Source organism: Astatotilapia calliptera, chromosome 13 (genome assembly GCF_900246225.1).
Source record: "Astatotilapia calliptera chromosome 13, fAstCal1.2, whole genome shotgun sequence".
Taxonomy (NCBI): Eukaryota; Metazoa; Chordata; class Actinopteri; order Cichliformes; family Cichlidae; genus Astatotilapia; species Astatotilapia calliptera.
In genome coordinates, this window is record NC_039314.1 from 13,956,523 (window position 1) to 13,978,321 (window position 21,799).

The 21,799-nt window shown below is 44.5% G+C and overlaps 1 protein-coding gene across 1 annotated transcript in view; it reads left to right on the plus strand.

Moving 5' to 3' along the window:
- Positions 1–6,672: 6,672 nt before the first annotated feature.
- LOC113035543 (canalicular multispecific organic anion transporter 1-like) overlaps positions 6,673–21,799 on the plus strand; it is a 32,852-nt gene continuing 17,725 nt past the window's right edge. Inside the window, exons 1-15 of the mRNA XM_026191179.1 lie at positions 6,673–6,962; positions 7,731–7,907; positions 13,750–13,890; positions 13,971–14,108; positions 14,292–14,414; positions 14,505–14,560; positions 14,639–14,894; positions 15,040–15,218; positions 19,420–19,597; positions 20,005–20,259; positions 20,830–20,895; positions 21,065–21,202; positions 21,284–21,430; positions 21,510–21,594; positions 21,712–21,778. Of these exons, the coding sequence (XP_026046964.1) occupies positions 6,918–6,962; positions 7,731–7,907; positions 13,750–13,890; positions 13,971–14,108; positions 14,292–14,414; positions 14,505–14,560; positions 14,639–14,894; positions 15,040–15,218; positions 19,420–19,597; positions 20,005–20,259; positions 20,830–20,895; positions 21,065–21,202; positions 21,284–21,430; positions 21,510–21,594; positions 21,712–21,778 (2,051 nt within the window). The 5' untranslated portion in view covers positions 6,673–6,917. The remainder of the gene's footprint in view (positions 6,963–7,730; positions 7,908–13,749; positions 13,891–13,970; positions 14,109–14,291; positions 14,415–14,504; positions 14,561–14,638; positions 14,895–15,039; positions 15,219–19,419; positions 19,598–20,004; positions 20,260–20,829; positions 20,896–21,064; positions 21,203–21,283; positions 21,431–21,509; positions 21,595–21,711; positions 21,779–21,799) is intronic.

Consider the following 21,799-nt stretch of genomic DNA (forward strand, 5'->3'; position numbering starts at 1 on the left):
AATGCTGTCTCCAATCGGCCCACCGATGGAGCACACTGAGTCCGCCACACCAGGCACCAGCTGGGGAGACGAGATGGATGTCGTCCTCCCGCTGGTGGATGATGCCGAGGTCAGCTGCGAAGCTATGCTTGATTCCCTCGAGGCTAATGACGAGCTACTCAGCGAATCCTCTGAGGGAGCGTCGGAACATCTCGTCTCGGACGAGGATGACGACGTTTTCTTTGCCCCCTCTGGTCGGAATTCTGCGACACAAGGGGCCGACTGTGATAACCCCGGCACACAGTCCCGCGGCGTGGAGCTATTTGACGTTGCAAAACGGGCAGCTGAAAAGCTGGCAATCCCATGGCCCGCGGTGACAACGGAGACCTCCACCTCACGATACGAGGGTAAAAGGCTCCCCAAAGCAAAGCGCACTACTAAGCAGGTACTGCCGCTTTTCCCCGAATGCGTGGACGAGGTCACACGCTGCTGGGAAAAGCCATTTTTGTCACCCAACCCCGTGCAGGGAGCGGCGGCGTTTGACTGCGCTGGAATGAAAGAGAAGGGCATCTACCAAATTCCCACAGTGGAGAATCTGGTGGCTTCTCATCTCCACCCGAACCAGAAACTCTCCATGTCATCTGGTCCGTCCCTGCCCTCCAAGGCCGAACGCCTGCAGTCCTCCCTGGCTGACAAGGCGTATAAATCGGTGGCCACCACCGCGAGGGCATTGAACGCCTCGTCGCTCCTGCTAGCCTACTCGGCGGAGCTCCAGGACCAGGCTGCTGCGAACCCGGATGCTAGCGAGTTGTGGGAAGAGCTGGGCGTAGTTACGGACCAGTGTCTCCACCTCACTAGAGCAGCAGTACAAGCGGCGGGCAGAGCCCTCAGCATCATCGTCCTACAGGAGAGGGCAAGATGGCTGAACTTGTCGGGGCTTTCGGACAGAGAAAAACGTGACATTCTGGACGAAAGCATCGACCCCGCTGGGCTTTTCGGGACCGCCGTTGCCACCATGCAAAGACGGTGCGAGGAGAAGAAGAAAGAGGGAGAGGCCCTCCAGCTGTGTCTCCCTAGGAAGACCCAGGCTGCGCCTCCACCCGGTCGCCGCACGTTCGCTCAGGTCACCAGCCGTCCAGCCGGCGTGCCGACGTTTAAAATCCCTCGCTGCCCAGCCCCGCAGGTCGCGGCCCAGGGTCCTCTAGGATCGCAGAACCCTAAGACCCACTGGCCCAAGAAACACGTCCCGCCTGCTGCTGCTCAGGGTGCCCCACCACCAGCCAAGCAGTCGGACCGCAAGAAGAAGCGGACTGCCTAACATCCCCCACGGGGAGATTGGAGCCGGACCAGCCCGGGCTCCAAGTTCACTCCAGGGCTCAGTTCCGGAGCCCGTTCGGAGAAGTGTGTTCTGCCTCCACCTTTCAGCGCCTGGGACTCGAGTTGGATCCCACAGAGCGGATTTCAAAAAAGAGACGACGAAACGCTGTTCAGCTGATTCAAGCATGTCTGTCTCACAAAACACACTGTTTATTAAAAACTCACCCGTTGCATCCAGGCATGTTGCCAAGGGCACGGGAAAAATGTGTGAAAAACACAGAAAATATGTTGAAAAACATAATGCCCCCACGCACCCAGACACCACCGGGGTTGATTCCCTCAGTGGTGTCCGGCCCCATAAGCGCTGGTCAAGCGCGGGCCGCTCGCGCATGCGCAGTCGGGTCTGGTCAGAAGGACCAGTTTCCGCCACAAGAGGGAGCCAGAGCTCCGTCTACTGTGGAGCGCCTATCTTTGGGGCCGCTGTCAGCAAGAATAGAGAGATGGCGAGCTCTCGCTGCGCCAGAATGGGTTGTGAGGACATTAGAGCGAGGCTATCGTTTGCAATTCGCAACCACCCCTCCCAGATTTTACAAAGTGATTTTCTCTCTTGCAAAAGGCGAATCAGCCAGGATCCTGCAAGAAGAAATAACTACCTTGCTATCAAAGGGGGCAGTACGAGAAATACCCCAGGAGCAGAGCCAATGCGGCTTTTACTCAAGGTATTTTCTCGTGCCCAAGAAGGGAGGGGGACTACGTCCGATACTGGACCTACGGGCTCTGAATCAGCATCTGAGGTCATACAAATTCAGGATGTTGACGACCACCACTCTGCTGCATGTAGTGCGCCCAGGCGATTGGTTTACATCAATAGACCTGAAGGACGCATATTTTCACATCCCTATTTACCCGCCTCACAGAAAATTCCTGCGCTATGCGTTTCAGGGCAGAATGTACGAGTACCAGGTCCTGCCGTTTGGTCTCTCACTGAGCCCTCGGGTATTTGTGAAATGCACAGAGGCGGCCATAGCCCCACTGAAGAGGCGGGGCATCCGCATAGCAACATACATAGACGATTGGCTGCTGCTATCAGAGTCAGAAATAATGGGAAGGGAGCACACCAGGTTGACAGTGGATCATCTGATGGCTCTGGGTTTCACCATAAACTACCAAAAGAGTGTCCTGCAGCCAGCTCAGGCCATCTCTTTCATAGGAATAGCTCTAAACTCCGCCTCGTACAGAGCGTGTCTCTCTGTGGACAGAGTAAAAAAAAAAATGCTATCACATGCCGGCATTTTTCAGTTGGGAAGATATCTCCCATTCAGAAAATGCCTGCAGATGCTGGGATTAATGGCGTCTTCACTGGCAGTCATTCCACTAGGCAGACTGCATATGAGGGAATTTCAGCGATGGGTTGCATCACTGAGACTGAATCGAAAGCGCCATACCCACCGCTATATCAGAGTGACAGCAGACTGCGCTGCAGCACTCCACTGTTGGAGAAATCCCACATTTCTCACTCAGGGGGTGTCACTGGGAGCTGTCACAGCCAGAAAGGTGGTGACCACGGACGCGAGTCTCACGGGTTGGGGTGCCACTCACGAGGGCAGAGCAGTGAGCGGCAGCTGGGACTCACAACAGAGGGGTGCTCATATAAATTGGCTAGAATTGCTAGCAGCTTTTCTAGCACTGAGACACTCCCTTCCCCTGTTGAGAAACCACCATGTTCTGATCAGAACAGACAACACCACTGTTGTGGCATACATCAACAGACAGGGCGGGTTACGTTCCCGTCCTTTGCACATGCTGGCTCGCAGACTGATCATGTGGAGCAGCATCAATCTGTTGTCACTGAGAGCCACTCACATTCCAGGAGCCCTGAACTTGGGAGCAGACTTAATGTCCAGGGGAAACCCGCAGTACGGGGACTGGACCCTGCACCCACATGTGGTGACCCAAATCTGGACCCGCTTTGGCCAGCCACAGGTCGATCTGTTTGCCTCGAGGGAGAACGCTCAGTGTCCACTGTATTTCTCCCTGAGGGACCAGGAGGCTCCGCTAGGGGTAGACGCATTAGCTCACAACTGGCCACATGCTCTGCTTTATGCGTTCCCTCCACTGGCCTTAATTTCTCCCACTCTAACCAGAGTGAGAGAGAGAGGGCTAACAATGATACTGATCGCCCCGAGGTGGATGAGGTCCCATTGGTTAGCGGAGATCATGCCACTCTTGTGGAGCGAACCTTGGCCTCTCCCTCTCCGACGAGACCTAGTCTCCCAAGCCAGGGGGGAGATTTTTCACCCTCACCCCGAGCGCCTCGCCCTGTGGGCTTGGCCCGTGAGAGGTTGAATCTGAGTACGGCAGGACTCCCCCAGGGTGTTATAGCCACTATTCAGAGTGCTAGAGCCCCCTCCACAAGATCATTGTATGAGAACAAGTGGAGGGTATTTGAGGAATGGTGTGGAAAGTCTCACACTCTCTCCTTTCAGTGCTCTGTGACAACAATTCTCTCCTTTCTCCAAGAACTGTTAGATAAAGGAAAGGCCTTTTCCACAATTAAAGTATATCTAGCAGCCATTTCAGCCTGCCATGTGGGCTTCGTAGATGGCCCGGTGAGCCATCACCCGCTAGTCTGCCGTTTCATGAAAGGGGCACGACGGCTCCACCCAGTGTCTAAACCTCTCGTTCCCACGTGGGATTTATCCCTGGTGCTGGGGGCAGTTTCACAGCCACCATTTGAACCACTAAACCAGGTGGAAATAAAAATCCTGTCTTTGAAGACTGCATTGCTCCTGGCCCTCGCATCTGCGAAGCGTGTCAGTGATATTCATGCGCTGTCAATACACAAAGAGTGCACCCGCTTCACACGGGATAACTCTAGAGTCACACTCAGGCCAAATCCGGCCTTTGTGCCCAAAAACCCTTATCTTCAATGCACCCCATTGGAGCTGGAAGCTTTTTGCCCTCCTCCTTTCTCCTCCCCTGAACAGGAGCGCCTACATGCTCTCTGTCCAGTCAGGGCTTTATGTACCTATATGGAGAGAACGAAGGTTTTCAGGAGGTCGGATCAGCTGTTTGTTTCCTGGGCTAAACCACATCTTGGCAAGCCCGTTAGCAAACAACGCATTTCCCACTGGATTGTTGAGGCGATCCAATTGGCTTATTCCAGCACGGGTCTGCCCCCCCCGGAGGGACTTCGTGCTCATTCTGCCAGAGGGATGGCAACCTCTTGGGCCCTTTTTAGGGGTGTCTCTATAGAAGAGATATGTGCAGCTGCGAGCTGGGCTTCACCTTTGACCTTTGCAAGGTTTTACAGGTTGGATGTCACTGCACCGTCTCTAGCCCACACTGTGTTAAGTGTGGGTCCCCACGAGACCTCCTAAATTGGCAGTCAGTCGTTCAGATGGGCTTATCTGGCAATACGGGAGTCTGCATATCCCCATAGTGAGACACCGAAACGAATGTTTGAAAGAGAACTTGAGGTTACTCTATTCCGTAACCCCTGTTCTCTGATAACATGAGTGAGGTGTCTCACCAGATCACCCTCCTTGCACGAAGCGAGGAAGAGGTGAGCTTATCTTGAATGGCGGGTGACGCTGCGTCACACCCTTTTATAGGGAGGAGGGTGGCCCCTCCCTGACGCAAGCGTCACGACTGCCAGCCAATACTGGCTGGAGTAATGATATAGAGGCTTCTGAGGACAACGCTGAGAGAGCGTTCCCCATAGTGAGACACCTCACTCATGTTATCAGAGAACAGGGGTTACGGAATAGAGTAACCTCAAGTTTTCTTCCCACGCACGATGGACGCTAATGTTTTTGTCACTTTTTAATGGAATCAAACTCAAAGGTCAGTACTTCCACGCTGCACGCTCATACTCTCTCCCACAATCGATATGTGATCCATTGTTGATCTGCACACAGCTGTTGTCACTAACGGCGCACTCGCTTACGTCACTGTCGTGAGACATTCTTGCAAAAAACAAACAAACAAACAAAAAAACAAACAAACAAACAAACACGGTTTTAGTAACGCAGTATTCCTACGGGAAAGTAACGGTAATCTAATTACCGTTTTTGCAATAGTAATCCCTTACTTTACTCGTTACTTGAAAAATTAATCAGATTACAGTAACGTGTTACTGGTAACGTGTTACCGGTAACGCGTTACTGCCCATCTCTGGTCACGGCCGAGGCCGCCTCAAAGGTGAAAGGACTCAAATGCAGGATGCTGAACAGCACGTAAGTAGTTTTAGAGACTGTTTATTTACTCAGTAAGTGTTCATAAACTGGAAAGTGAGGTTAACAAGTGCGGAGTGCCACAACTGAATCAAAGGGGTCTTAAGCAGCCTGGGCTAAGTAAGCAATCTGGGTCAGAGTCACTGTAAATAGAGTACAGACGTTCAGGTATGGTTCAGGAGAAATATGGATAAGCCGTTTGTTCTGAATCTTCCTTCATACTTCGTACTTGCCGCGGGTGGTCGGTGGTGACGTGGAGGGGTGAGTGGTCCGGGTGTGTGGTCCGAAATTCCTGGCGTGGAGGCAGGGAGGCAGGCAGGTGGTTCAGGTGAACAGCCTGTGGGACTGTCAGGTGGTCCAGTGTCCGGGTTGGAGCTCTTCGGCAGAGATTAATGTTTGGCAGCTTGGTGTGGCTATGAGAGAAACACACGATGAGACAAGGTAATTCACCAAGCGAGTGCGAACTCACGGTGGTGGCCTGCACTAACTAGGGTTAGCTGAGAATCTGGCAAAGAGAGGTTGAGTACGCTGGCCTTATGAGTCCCCGGCTAAATTACCCACAGGTGTGAGCAATCAGCAGAACACTGAGGCTCCTCCCAGGGGTGGAGATGCCGGCTCGGAGGGAGACACACTGGCACACACCTGGACCATGACAGACTTCAAAGAAATCATTAAAAGCCAAAAAAATAGAATGACATTCATATCAATGATGAGTTTATGTAAATGTTTGACCACAACTGTATGTGTACTTATGACAAAGTGGAACTAGAGTACTTTTCTTATTTTAAAGTCAGACAACAATCATTTATCAAAACCTTACTGGTTTAAAATATTTATGTAGAAAATAACAGGAAAAGGGATCTAATGACCCCACTCCCTCCAAATCCCTAAATGCTCCCGTCCCCTTCCCCTTTTCAGTAGGTTTTCCCCCTAACACAGTTAAAAGAGCATGGTAAGACTTATGTAAGTCCTTCACTTTTTTTTCCTCTCTCAGGAGCTTATTTGCGCAAATTACAAAGCTTGATTCTGTAAATGATTTTGCTTTATCGGTTGAATGTTCTCATTGACTCACTAGAAAGCCTGTAGTGTACTTTTTGTAGAAACCAGGCACAGATTCGAATCTTGTATTCTCTACGCTAATCCAGCACCTCTCTGTTGGATTAATGTCATTTCTCTGTAGAGGGAATAAGCAACTTTTTTTTTCTGCTTAAAAAACCTCATGGATCAAAGTCCCTTACAGCCACATCCTACAATTGTCAGTAAGCTGTGGGTGGACAGAGGAGAAAGCAGCAGTATTTGAGTAAAACCCGGCAGTAGTGGGGCAGAGGGTGAGAGGCGTCGGCTTGTCTGATCAGCTGAGGTTGACTGAAGCTATCACTGTAAAGCATGTGTGCGGCAGCTCTGGAGGAGTACTGTGGGTCCATTTTTTGGGTGAGTTAAACAAGCAGAAAGACTGAAGAATTAATTCAAACAAACATATAAGACTAGTAACATACAAAGTAAATTGTCTGGAAGGTATGTTGAAAATGACAGCAAACAGACATATAACACCTTATAATACCATGTCAGGGACATGTTGATGTCATAGTTTTTGGCGTTTTTTTTTTATATTATTATTACTTATCTTTTTACTTTGGCTTTTGATTCTAACTAGTTGGCTGTTCTAGCTTATTGTGTTGTTACCTATTGTTTGTTGTCCTGTTTTATTGTTTGTTTTAATTGTCTCATGCTTTTACTGACTGTGAAGCACTATGGTCAACACTGTTGTTTTAAAATGTGCTATCTAAATAAATTTTGATTTTATTTGATTTGACCTTATAATACCATGTCAGGGACATGTTGATGTCATAGTTTTTTGCTTTTTTTTTTATGCTTTGGAGAAATAAAAGCTGTAAGATAAGTGAAGCTGATTAAAAGGCAGTAAAAATGAAAGATATACGTGTAAAAAGCTGTTCATGTTATTGTGTCAGTCTGTTCAACACAGAATGGACAAACAAGAAGGTCATGGTTTCTATTTGTCACAGCAACTGTGAGACATCTTCCAAAAAGGCAGAAAAGAAAATGATTAACTTTCTGGTTTCAGAAAGTTTCTGGTTTCAAAAAGTTAATCAGTTGAACTTTTAAAACAACTTTATGGTTCCCTTAGAAGGGCAGCGGGACTTTGTTATGTATATGTGTTTGTTTGTATGTGTTCTTCAGAATGTTTCATATCTGAAGCGACCAGACCCAGACCTTCCACTATGTGTGGAACAGACAGTTCTTGTATGGATCCCCCTTTGTTTCCTGTGGCTCTGTGCCCCATGGCACCTGCTGGCTCTCTGTCAGAGTGCAAATGTAAACACAAAACAACTGTCCAAGCTCTACATCTGCAAACAGGTAAGAAATACTATCTAATAAAGACATCTTCATAAAAAATTGTTGTTTCAGTTCATAGCTTAGGTAGCTGTCTTCTAGTTTCAAATGTTTAACTGTATACTGCAAATAAATATTTTTTACTGTAAGGTTTTACAGGATTTACAGGAAAAACTGAATGAGATTTTTTTAATATATAAAATATGAATCAAATGACAGTAAAATGACAGTAAAAGATGACAAAATGACATTAAAACTAGTTTATGTACCTTTACTTGGATTTGTTGACAATTAACACATATGTTGTGTTTTGATGGAAGCATTTGTTGCGCATTCTTTTTATCTTGAGTAAAAGAAGGATGTAGTCTGAGTTTCTAATCATTTATTGCCTCAAGCAGTTCAACCCATAAGCATGTACATGGATCTCTTTGATTCAGAAAACCACAGTCTGCAAGCAGTTAGCTGTAACCAACGTCCTGAAAGAGAGCGACCTTTACTTAACATTACAGAGAATTATGTATGATGCTTTTAATTGGTCAAAACTGTTGGGGAGATGCCGTGGTTTAGACTTGGCAATCCCTCGTTGGCCCAAAGGCTGGTCGCAGCCTTCTGGCACTCCGCTTTCCTCCGGTCAGGCGAGGACACATCTGGGGTGGTAACCTGCCTCTCCCATTTCTGTATAACAGCCTGGTTTCATGTGATGGTGGTCATGGTGGTATGTGAAATGCATACTTATTCCAGGCTTTGGTATTGTTCACTGTACTGCAGCCAAAATCATAAAAATGCATATAAAGTAAGATTCATGAAATATTTGACCTCACACATTCATCCCAAGAAAATGGTGACAACATCTATAAATGTTCCTTTTATGAGTAAATAATTTCCATTTAGTATTTGTAAACCTTCACAGGGTATATTTTTAAAAAAATGGTGCATTTTTTATTGGTTATGTACTTTTTTAGAATCATTGACCAAAACTGGTAAATATACCATAAACTTATAAAAACAAAAATACATGTTTTATATTTTTCTCAAGATATATTAATGAGTTTGGACAATACATGTTAAATGCCTATGAGCTTGGACAATACATGTTAAATGCCTATGAAATCACAGGATTGTATAATTAAAAATACTATATGATTTAATAGCATTTTAAATTAAAAAAATTTTTTTAATAAATTTTGTAACACTAAAGTGATCATAATGTATTTGGAATTGCTTAGTTTTTTTTTAATACAAAAATGTCTGTAAGAAGTGAAGGGTTTAACTCCGGAAGATTTCACATTTTAGTTTTAAAAAGAAACTAGGCGTGAAGGACGGGCACTTTCCATCTAAGCTTAATAGCAGTTCGCTTTCAAGTCAGCAACGATACAGAAAGGAAACAGACTTTATATGGAGAGGTCACTGTGGATTATGGGATGCTTACAAACTGACAGTTTGGAATTTTTACCTTTTGGAAGAGAAGGTGAAGATTTTTTTTCAAAAAGCTAGGGAACAATTCATCAGAGGAAAATGGATCATTTATACAAATATAACCTAAAAGACCTAACAGTGCTTACTTTTGTATAAGCACAGGCCAGAACAGTCTGACATTGTTTGTTGTAAAAACAGCAATAGCTTCTTTGAAAGGAGGAAAAAGGAGCAGTCACAGTCAGCAGCAGGGCACAACCGTACACACTGCACCTGCAAGTCAAGTGTAGCAAACACAGTGTTATTAGCACACTGTCTTTACTCTAGCTTGGCACTAAATCTCTATGACTAGTACTATTCTATATAGTTAACAGAGGTGTTAGTTAACTATTAAACAAACTCTTTCCTAGCATGATACTGAGAGCAGGCTTGCTAGCAAAGCTAAAGGCTGAAGTGATGTTAGGGTTTTTATCTTTTTGGCTACCTGCAATAGATACTGTTCAGTACACATTTTATTATTATCATTATTATTATTATTGTTATTTGCATTTAGGCAGCTTTATTTATTCAAGTGACCCTCCAGTCAAACAGACTTGCTTTTCTTTCTTTCAGCATTCATTATATGACTTATTGGTGTCAAGGGGTATGGTAAAAAGGTGAGTTTGAATAAGCATTTTAAGGTAGTTCAGAAATTGTCATACCTGTGGTGTTTCAGTGAAAACCCTAAAAGGTTATCTGTACATCATCAGGACCTACTCTAAGGAGCTTGGAAAGAAAAGCGTCTGGACTTCTTTAAGTTGCTTGAAGACGTTTCACCTCTCATCCGAGAAGCTTCTTCAGTTCTAAGGTCAAACGGTGGAGAGTCCCAGATTTAAACCCAGTGGGAGTTTCCCCCCAAAGAGGGACAAAGGACCCCCTGATGATCCTCTACCTAATCACATGAGCCAAGATGTGAAAACGGGTGTGGGTCACAATGAGCCAGGGTTTCGGGTGAGCTCATTGTGAAACGTGGCCCCACCTTATCATGTGATTTCCTGAGATCAGATGGCCCAGGGTGTGAGTGGGCGTTAAGGCGTCTGGGAAAGGGAATCTCAAAACTGGATTATAGAAGGCAGACAGTTGGTGTCGTGAACCACCGCCTCTGTTCAAAGATGGTCACTCACAGTGGACATAAATGGCTTCTTTCACTCCTCTTTCAAACCATCTGTCCTCTCTGTCCAAAATGTGAACATTGGCATCCTTGAAAGAGTGACCTTTGTCCTTTAGATGCAGATGGACTGCTGAGTCTTGTCCAGTGGAGGTGGCGCTTCTATGTTGTGCCATGCGCTTGTGAAGTGGCTGTTTGGTCTCTCCAATGTAGAGGTCTGGGCATTCCTCGCTGTCTGTCTTTCTTATCCTCCCTAACACCAGCTAGGGAAACCCTGGCTGATTGTGACCCACTCCCGTTTTCACACCTTGGCTCATGTGATTAGGTAGAGGATCATCAGGGGTCCTTTGTCCCTCTTTGGGGGGATACTCCCACTGGGTTTAAATCTGGGATTCTCCACCATTTGACCTTAGAACTGAAGAAGCTTCTCGGATGAGAGGTGAAACCTCTTCAAGCAACTTATAGAAGTTCAGACGCTTTTCTTTCTAACTCCTTAGACCAGCGGTCTCCAACCTTTTTTGCACCACGGACCGGTTTACGCCCGACAATATTTTCATGGACCGGCCTTTAAGGTGTCGCGGATAAATACAACAAAATAAAACTAGTACTGGTACCGAAAAAAAGAAAATTTATTCATAACACACGAAAACCGAGTAAACGATAAAAACGATAACAAGATAACGCTGAAAACTGATAAAAACCCTGAAAACTATACATTTCACACCTGAGCCTCAACTCTCGCGGCCCGGTACCAAACGACTCATGGACCGGTACCGGTCCGAGGCCCGGGGGTTGGGGACCGCTGCCTTAGACTACGATGACCTCGATGACTGAGAACCTTCACAGACACCATCAGGACCTACACAAAAATGAGGCACATTGCTAATCTGTACGCTGTGTAGCAGTTTGCAAGTATGAAGAATTACAGTGCTTTAAAGGTTTTGTTTACCGTTACCACTAACATTTTCTGTGACTTTGCAGGGACCTTTGTAGAACTACGTAGAAGTACAAAGTTACCGTAGTCCTGATTGTAGAACTTTGAAGTTTTTCTCTCAGTGTTTGCTCAATGTGCTCATTCAGTGTTCTTCATTCTGTAAAGTTCTTGTCTCCCTCTTTCTAACTATTGTTTCTCATTCCCTGTTTTGTTTTGTTTTTATTTTGCTAGTCATTTTTCTCCTGTCTCTTGCATTTAGTTTTTCTTTCTTTTTAAGTTTTGCTTTGTTCCCCAGCTATGTCCATTTCCCTTAATTCTTATGTGTGGATTTTATAACCTATTTCCTTTGTTCTTTGTCAGGTCATATGTTAACCTGCCTTCAAGTGCTCCAAGTTCTCTGAAAAAGCTTGATTTTTGCTGTTCATTTCCCCCTATGGACTGTAATCATCCTAATTAAAGATTAGCTTTCACTTTAATCTGAGGGTTTCTCAGTATTGCATTAACATTCCCCTCTTTCCACACTTCATGCTAGTTCACAAATGCATTTTCAAATGCAGAAAAATAGCTACACAATGAAAAACACAATAATGGATTGGATTTATATAGCGCTTTTCAAGGCACCCAAAGTGCTTTACAATGCCACTATTCATTCACTCTCACATTCACACACTGGTGGAGGCAAGCTACGGTTGTAGCCACAGCTGCCCTGGGGCAGACTGACAGAGGTGAGGCTGCCATATCGCGCCATCGGCCCCTCTGGCCAACACCAGTAGGCTGTAGGGTAGAGTGTCTTACCCAAGGACACAACGACCAGGACAGAGAGCCCGGGGATCAAACCGGCGACCTTCCGGTTACAGATACGCTTCCCAACCCCCTGAGCCACGGTCGCCCCAATCAATACATATATTACTCATTTTACAGACTGTGCAAACCTCTTTACAACTGCACCTATTGTTAGGCTTTTTCATTATTTTCCTATATTATTCTGATGCCTTGACTGCATGCTGAGGTGGCAACCCCAAACAAAAGTACAGTAGTATAGGCCTATTTAACACCATATACAGTTTACATGAGACAATTTTATTTCTTATGTGAATGTTATTTATTTTAACTGTCATAATCAGGATGTGACAAGTGATAATAATAACAACTGTACTGCATTAAAACATTCACAGCAGGTGGCTATCCAGTCTTTAAGTGATGAACCCTGCCTTCGGGTCAAAACTACTCTGCATTTATTAAGGCTGTTGTGTTTTTAGCATGTTTAATGCTTTGTATCTTTTCCTACTTAATCTGAACAAGCCCCTAAAAAAGGCTGTGATAACTGTTGACCTCTCTCAATTTTTATTACCACTATTCATTTTAAAACTCAGTTTTGAAAACCTTACAATGTAACAACAGCCCAGCCCATGCAGCAGTATATTAATGACCAACCTCGTACTGTGAATGGATTATCTCAGTAATGACTGACTTTTGGTCCATTTACATCATCCCGACATGTAATTGCATTTGTCCCTAAACATTGGGAAACCTCACGTTAACTTTTGTCGAGTTGAAAAAAGTTAGCGTTCATCCTCCAGCTTCACTGTGTTTATATTATGCTAACCATAGTTGTGTATCTAGCCACCATGTAGCACATCATTATATACCAGCTAGTCCAACTACAGTAACCATATAAATGTTACTGCTGTTTAGTTTCCTGTCGTCATTTATGTCGAAAGTGATAGCAGAGCTTTACGTTTTAATTTTTCAGAAATCCCTGAATCAGAACATGGTATATTATTCAGTCTTCAAAAAATTTTAGAGACTTCCTGCACACCACTAGAGGGAGCCCATGTACCACCAGTGGTACGCGTACCACAGTTTGAGAACCTATGACCTACTGAATTTTATTCAGATGTGTTGCAGCAGGGACACATGGAAAAATTTGGGAAAACTGGCCCTTGAGGACTGGAGTAATATAAAAAGAACAATGTTTTTCCAAAGGTCAGTGTAAAAAAAGAGTGTATACATTGAAGCTAAAACACATGTAGTGTAAATTCACTGTTAAGGTCAAAAACACCAAGAGGCCATTCTCTGTGAGTTTATTATAAATGCATATACTGTGTATGAAATGTTCTAACATGGAAAGGACAAGTCATTTACAGCAAAAGGGCAAAGAGATGTCTCATTCTGCGTATTTTAAGCATCTGTTATCACTTCTCTAAAACCTTGAAGGAATGAAGGGAAAGAACTTAGTTTTAAGTATTTGTTATCTCATGAAAAAAAAACATAGTATTGGTCAAAAGTTTATGCAAAAGATTATTAATTTTTTTTTTTGCATAAAATAACATGATTTATTCTCCTGTCTGGTCTGTGTTTTCTTCCTTCAGCTTGTGGCGTCTCTGTTGTTCCTGACGGCCATAGCACACCTGGGAGTCACACTAGGAGAAGATTTTGGTCCAAACAGTGACCAATCTTCAGAAAATGCTGCTGCATACTACGCAAATCCAGTTTTATTTGCAGTCACATGGGTAAATTGAGCAACCTTTATATTTATTTATTTAAATTTGAAAGGATTTGTTTTTATGTTCTGATGTGTCTTCTTTGTTAGATCCTTGTCCTGCTTTGCCATGAAGGATTAAGACGGGAAGGAGCAATAGACTCTGCCTCTATTTTCTTCTTCTGGTTGCTCCTTGTATTGTGTGACATCTTTCCTTTCCAGACCCTCCTACGAGAGGCTCTCAGACTGGTATGAGTGAAGACATTTGATCAAGTTGGATTTAAAGTAGAAGACAAATAGTAGATTTACTCAGACATGGTGCAATAACTTGATATGATTGACTTTTAGCTCTCTATGTGTTGCATAACACACCATTTTCATTTTTCTTCGGGACCCTTTAAAGTTTTTCTTTCTCTCATTTTTGGCAATTAGGGCGAGGTCCGTGATGTCCCACGTTTCAGCCTTTTCTACATTTCTTTTGGGCTTGAACTGATTGCACTAGTTCTTTCTATTATGGCTGATATTCCCCCAGAAGCTAAAGACTTTATAAAAAAGGTACCCTTTATTTGTTAGTGGTTTTGCTTGTTTGTTTTCCGAGGGCAAAGTTCATAAGGAGTCAAATGTTAATCTTGTTTTTATCCACAGAATCCTGAAGCAGGTGCACCATTTTTGAGCAGAATCACTTTAAACTGGTTAAACAGGTAACATTAAAGTCAGTATAGTAGGAATCTTAACAAGCACCTACATATGTGCTCCATGTCTTTTCATTGTTTTTACAGTATGGTCTTAAAAGGCTACAAACAACCTCTGGTTCAGGAGGACATGTGGGATCTGAATGAGAGTGATAGCACTGCTTTCATCAATGAGCGTTTCCAGCATTTCATGAAGCCTGAGTTGGATGCAGCTAGGGTCCGCTTCCAGAACAAGATGAAAAACAAATCAGCTAAAACCAGAGACAGTGCCCAGGAAAACCCACAGCAAAATGGGCTTTCCAGTGGTCTGGGGAAAGGAGTCAGTCAGGATGTACTAATGATGGTGAGAGCATTCAAACACTTCCACACACATGTACACTATATTGAGCTACAGTCTAAACGGATTTTAATAACATCACTAATCAACATCACTATGTTTTTTTCTGAATAAATCTCATCAACTGTGTTTAAACGATCTGTTCTTTTAGGAGGAAAGGGGGAAGAAGGAAGATGAAAAGAAGAAAAAGGACAATAAGGAGGAAGAGAACTATCCCAATTCATGGCTGATTACCACCATTTACAAGACCTTTAAAAGGATTCTGATTGAATCTGTCTGCTTCAAACTTCTGCAGGATGTGTTAACCTTTGTCAGTCCTCAGCTTCTTAAGTGAGTAAGATATTACAGAAGGTTACAGAAATAAAACAACAGATTTAAGAGAAGAACAATGTTGTGCTTGTACAATGTCGCTGGACTTAAACCAGCAACTCAGCTGTGTTGTACCCTGTATTGGACTACAGTGGTCTCTTAATAGTTCACTGTTCTGACTTTCTGATGCATACTTTTCAAAAAGAAAAGGAAAATATTGAAACCAGTTCTTTTTATTTTTCTACTGGACAGAGAAGATGCAGACTCAGAGTCTTCAAAGTATTTATAATCATTTTATTCAATATATTATCTTCCGGAAGAGAGATCCGCACGATGTAAGCATCTGCAGATCAAGGTTCAAGGTTCAAGGTTCTTTATTTGTCACATATTTAAAATTAAAGGAATTTGAAATGTACATTGTGCCTGGGTTTAGAGTGTCTGGAAGAGTCCTGTCTCAGTCAATTATAGATGATGTGAGAGGGCGGATGTGTGTGTATTTAGGGCCCGGATGGCTTGGGGATAGAAGCTCCTCTTGAGTCTCTCTGTCCTTGCCCGGATGATGCGGAACCTTCTACCAGATTGCATAAGTTGGAACAGTTTGTTGCCAGGATGGGACGGGTCCTTCAGTATCTGCGCTGCTCTAGTCCGGCATCTCCTGGTATAAGTGTCCTGAAGCGGGGGGAGAGCAATCCTGCAGCAGCGTTCTGCTGTACGGATCACTCTCTGGAGAGCTTTTTGGTCCTTCACACAGCTGTTCCCAAACCACTGTGAGGATGCTCTCCACAGCGCCTGTATAGAAAATCCTGAGGATCTTTGGAGAGACCTCTCCGTGAATCGCTACCTTATCGTGGTGGAGGGGTTTGTGTGTCCCAGGGATCCCAGGGGCTATGTTGTCTGGGGGCTTTTGCCCCCTGGTAGGGTCTCCCATGGCAAGTTGGTCCTGGGTGAGGGACCAGACAAAGAGCGATTCAGAAGACCCTTATGAAGAGAACATCAAGGGAACAGTTTACCCTGCCTGGAATAGGGTTACCGGGGCCAAGTGCCCGAGGGCAAGCGTCTGGCGGCCGGGCCTTAGTCCATGGGGCCCGGCCGGGCACACCCCGAAGAGGAGACATGGGCCCATCCTCCCGCAGGAGGCGCCATAGGGGTCGGGTGCATTGTGTGCCGGGTGGTGGCCAGGAGCGGAGGCCCTGGCGGACTGATCCCCGGCTGCCAAGACTGGCAATAGGGACATGGAATGTCACCTCTCTGGTGGGGAAGGAGCCTGAGTTAGTGCGTGAGGTTGAGAGGTACCGGCTAGATATAATCGGGCTCACCTCTACGCATGGCTTGAGCTCTGGAACCAGGAAGGTGCTGCACCTGGAGACCCTGTTGTCCTGCTGGGAGACTTCGACTTCAATGCAAGAACAGCGAGACCTGGAGGGGTGTGATTGGGAGGAACGGCCTCCCGAATCTGAACCCGAGCCGTGTTTTGTTATTGGACTTCTGTGCAAATCACAGTTTGGCCATAACAAACACCTTGTTCGAACATAAGAGTGTCTATAAGTGCACGTGGCACCAGGACGCTCTAGGTCATAGGTCGATGATCGATTTTGTAATCGTATCACCAGACCTGCGACCATATGTTCTGGACACTCGAGTAAAGAGAGGGGTTGAGCTGTCAACTGATCACCACCTGGTGGTGAGTTGGATCAGGTGGCGGAGGAGGACGCTGGACAGACCCGGTGCACCTAAACGCGTAGTGAGGGTGTGCTGGGAACGTCTAGCTGAGGCCCCAGTCTGCGAGATCTTCAACGCACACCTCTGGCAGAGCTTCAACAGCATTCCGAGGGAGACTGGGGACATTGAGTCCGAATGGACCATGTTCAGCGTCTCCATTGCCAAAGCTGCTGCATTGAGCTACGGCCACAAGGTGGTTGGTGCCTGCCGTGGTGGTAATCCCCGAACCAAATGCTGGACACCAGAGGTGAAGGGAGCCACCAGGCTGAAGAAGGAGTCCTATTGGGCTTGGTTAGCCTGTGGGACTCCGGAGGCAGCCGACAGGTATCGACAGGCCAAGTGGAATGCAGCTTGGGCAGTGGCTGAAGCAAAAACTTGGGTGTAGGAGGAGTTCGGAGAGGCCATGGAAAAAGACTTTCGGACTGCCTCGAAGAGATTCTGGCAAACCGTCAGGCGTCTCAGGAGGGGAAAGTGGTGCTCTACCTGCACTGTGTATAGTGCTGGCGGAGCGCTGCTGACGTCTACTGAGAAAATTGTCAGGCGGTGGAAGGAATACTTCGAGGACCTCCTTAATCCCACTGACACGTCTTCCGAGGAGGAAGCAGAGTCTGGGGATGAGGGGAATGACCCGCCAGTTTCCGGGGGCGAGGTCACTGAGGCAGTTAAACAACTCCTTGGTCGCAGAGCCCCTGGTGTTGATGAGGTCCGCCCCGAGTACCTGAAGGCTCTGGATGTTGTAGGGCTTCTTCAGTTGTCGTAGGTGATACATGCACTGCCTAGCCTTTTTGGTCTGGACCTGAATGCGTGCAGACCTGATCTGAAGCATTAGAAGCCTATAACCTATATTATAGTCAGCTCCCTCCTCCTGTTATTTTGGTACTTACACGTCACACACAGTTTTGATCAAAACAACTTCTGCGCTACACTCTGCCTCTGCAGCTCTGCACAAGACTCCCTGTTCTGCACAGTTTCCTGTTCTGCACCGTGTTCCAGTCTTGCTCAGCAATTTATGACCTTTAAAACACTTAATGAGTGAAAAGTGGCCTCTTAATATTCTGGTCTGCATAAAACAAAAATAATCAGAAAATAAGTACTAAAAATATATATATATTCCTTAACAAAAGGAAAGGAATTTATACAATTATCTGTCACAGATGTTTTTTTTTTTATTCACTTGCAGTTACCTTTTACAATCCTTTGGGTTAACTATTCCCTATTGTCAGTCTGCGGGACCAGCACCCCTATACAGGAAGTCTGGGTCAGCTCTCTGTTTAAGAAGTTCTAATCGCTGGATGAGTATTACCCAGCAGGCAATGCAGAGATCAGATGGGGCTGATGTGGCTCAGGGAGCTCGCCCAGCTTTAATGGTCTCAAAATCGTCTGTATGTTTTTCCTGCTTATCTGATAAAATCCGGGGGCCCGAGTAGCCTTGCAGTCCTGGCCTCCGTCAGGCACATAGTTACAGCGGCTCCCCTCTTTATTGGTGTGCTTGGTATTTATTAAGTGGGTTAGCTTTAGAGGGCTTGACAGTAGGCCTCAAGGGTATGTTATGTGTAAAGGGCTGAAGTAACCTGTAAGAGCTATTTACATTAAAATGGGTCAATACTCAGATTTTTACCTGTACTGTTTCACAACGGGTTAAAAGGTGAATATCAACAATTTAGACTTTAATTGTACAAAAATTATAATGAGTTAATGCTGAGTTTTTTCTTAACACTGGAGAGGAGACAGGCACGCCCAGGTCTGAAGATGTGCTTATCTCAGTGTTCTGTAGTCCTGACCACCGTCAGGCACAAAGTTCACTTTGAGATCCAATCTTCTGAACTGTTCATCTCACAGCAGATGAAGGGAAGAGCAAAGAATGCATTTGGGCGCTCTCTTTTATACTCTCCCAAGTGCCTTTTTGCCCCCCGTTCTCTCTCCTCCTATCTAGTCATTCAAGCACATTGTTCACTTAGGATCATCTGATGTCCAACCACACAATATGTATTTGATTAATCAAAGTTTACTTCAACAACACTTCTTTACATTTTCTTCGTAATTCTTAACATATAAGATCTCATGACATTTGAACATTTAAGAGACATCCTTCACATTGCTGACACCAATAGGTAAAGAACTAAGTTGGATCATGTCTACAGACACAAAATCTAGACTGTTTCACTACTCAAACTACATTTCTCATTTAACATATTGATCAAGCTTATATTTTGATTTATCTTTAAACAAAACAAAAAAAAAACAATAAAAAATGAGGATAAAAATAAAGATTAAAACTATAAATCACTTAAAAAAAAAGGGATGTTAAGCCTTTTCACCCTCTCTCTGATGTGATGAGAAGAAGGCAGGGGGTCTTTAATCTCTCTCTGTCCCTCATGTCTTGACACTAGTCATTCATAACCGATAACAGGAGTGGCAGGATGAAATGAGGACATTGTTAGATAAGTGCTAAAGATGAAGCTGGAGATTAGCATGTTTTCTTCTTTTTTTCTGTTTTTCCTAGATTGATGATCTCGTTCACTCAGGACAAATCCAGATATGCCTGGGAGGGCTATCTGTATGCAGTGTTGCTGATGGTGGTGGTTCTGCTACAGTCTCTAACCCTACAGCAGTATTTCCAGCGCTGCCATGTGCTGGGGATGAAGGTTCGCACTGCACTTATGGCTGCTGTGTATAAAAAGGTAAAAACAGGAGTGACAGAACACCATTTATTGATATTGGTGTGAAAAAAAAATCAAATGCTGTATAATATAAATTACTGTTACACATTAGAAGAAAAAAATTACTAGTCATAATTTTCTGCTTAAGTCAGTTGTCAGATGTTTCAGTTATAAATAACTTTTATCAGCGCATACTTGTCACAGAAAAACTATTTACATTATTTCTTAGATAAGGTCAGCTTTGCTTTTTTCAATATATAGGGTTAGAGTAGGATTATGGTTTTAAAAAAAATGACACAAAGACCCATCTCCTGCTTTGTTGATGTACTAAAACATACAGAGTAAGACAAAATATCACTTATATGCTTCTCTTACTTAATTTTCACCCCACTTTCTAATTAATAAGCCCTTTTTATCCCTTTTCTAAGGCATTAGTGGTGTCCAATGACACTCGTAAGGAGTCAACAGTAGGGGAAACGGTGAACCTGATGTCAGCAGATGCCCAGCGCTTCAATGATGTGACCACCTCTATCCACCTGCTGTGGTCCTGCCCTCTGCAGATCATCATATCCATTGTTTTCCTGTGGCTGGAGTTAGGACCTTCTGTGTTGGCAGGACTGGGAGTCATGGTGTTAATAATTCCAACCAATGCAGTGCTAGCAACCAAGGCCAGAAAACTCCAGGTCAGGGGAAATACTAGCCAAATCTTCTGTACACCTCTGTGCGAGATTCTAAATCATGTCATGGTCTGCGTGGCAGGCCGTCGGGATGTGAGGAATGAGGACCCAAACGCTGGACTCTTTATGATGAACAGTGCGTTTATTTACAGTGCTGTAAATAGTTCACACAATAAATTTAATAAGTTTTATTCAAGATGTTTAACTAAATTATTGCATTGACTGTTTAATAGATTTTGATACAGTCCCCCTCTTTCAGAGGCTCAAAAGTAGATAGACAATTGAGTGACGCAGCATGCAGGCTCAGCCACGTGTCTCACAGTCAACATACAGATTTGCTCTCATAGACCAGTCTCCCTTCTATAAACTGACCAAAAATTTCTTTGGAGTTTAATTATATTAATTATAATGTGAAGAAAGTGATCACTGTAACTTTCAACATGCGATTCTTGCTGGTGAAAAAGTTGTTTTGTTTTGTTTTTTCAAATGAATTACACAGAATAAATTGCTGTTCAAAACACTTTAAGTATTGTCTTATTGCCTGTTTAACATGAGCTACATTGTGTCTCTTTTCAGATAGAGAACATGAACTTTAAAGATAAGAGAATGAAAATCATGAATGAAATTCTAAATGGGATCAAGGTGAGCTCCCTTATTCAGTGTATTCATGGTGTATGTAGATGCCTTCCTTACATGTAAGACATTGATGCTTCAAGAAACTGCAGTAACTTGAACAATAAGTGCTCTGCTGCCGCACCCTTCCTTCTGCCTCACTGCCTCCTCACTGTCTTTTTCTTTTGTCTCCCACCAGATTCTGAAGCTGTATGCTTGGGAGCCATCCTTCCAGAAGCAGGTGGAAGACATTAGAGGGGAAGAACTAAAAGTCATGAAGAAGTTTGCCTACCTACAGTCCATCTCCATCCTTACCTTCCGCTGCAGTCCAGCTCTGGTGAGTTCTGTCAAGGAGCTTCACAGAGATTAGAATCAAATGGTAAAGAAACCTTTTTTCTTAAACTGTCTGTACTTGCAGGTTTCTCTGGCCACGTTTGCAGTATTTGTTAGTGTGAGCAGCGATAATGTGTTAACTGCTGAGAGAGCTTTTACTTCCATCTCTCTCTTCAACATCCTCCGAGCTCCTCTTGCCATGCTGCCCATGCTCATTGCTTCCATTGTACAAGTAAGTGAACAGAGCTACATCTTGCACATGTATCAAGCCTGTGATAGCATCAAACTTAACCTGTTCTTTGAATTTTCAGACAGCAGTGTCTAAGAAGCGCCTGGAGAAGTTTCTGGCAGGGGAAGACATCGACAGTGACATTGTGCGCCAAGACCCCAGTTTCAGTATGTTCACCATTAGAATTTGCACTTGTTCTACAGCTGAAGATTGAAGCTTAGTCACAGTTTTTATGTGTGCGGATCATCTGTTAAGCTCTGTCTTGGTCTGTGTTCATTTTTTAGATACTGCTGTGAGCGTATGTGATGGTTCCTTTGCTTGGGAAAAAGATGCAAAGCCTCTGCTGAAAGAGTATGTCTGTGTTGGTCATCA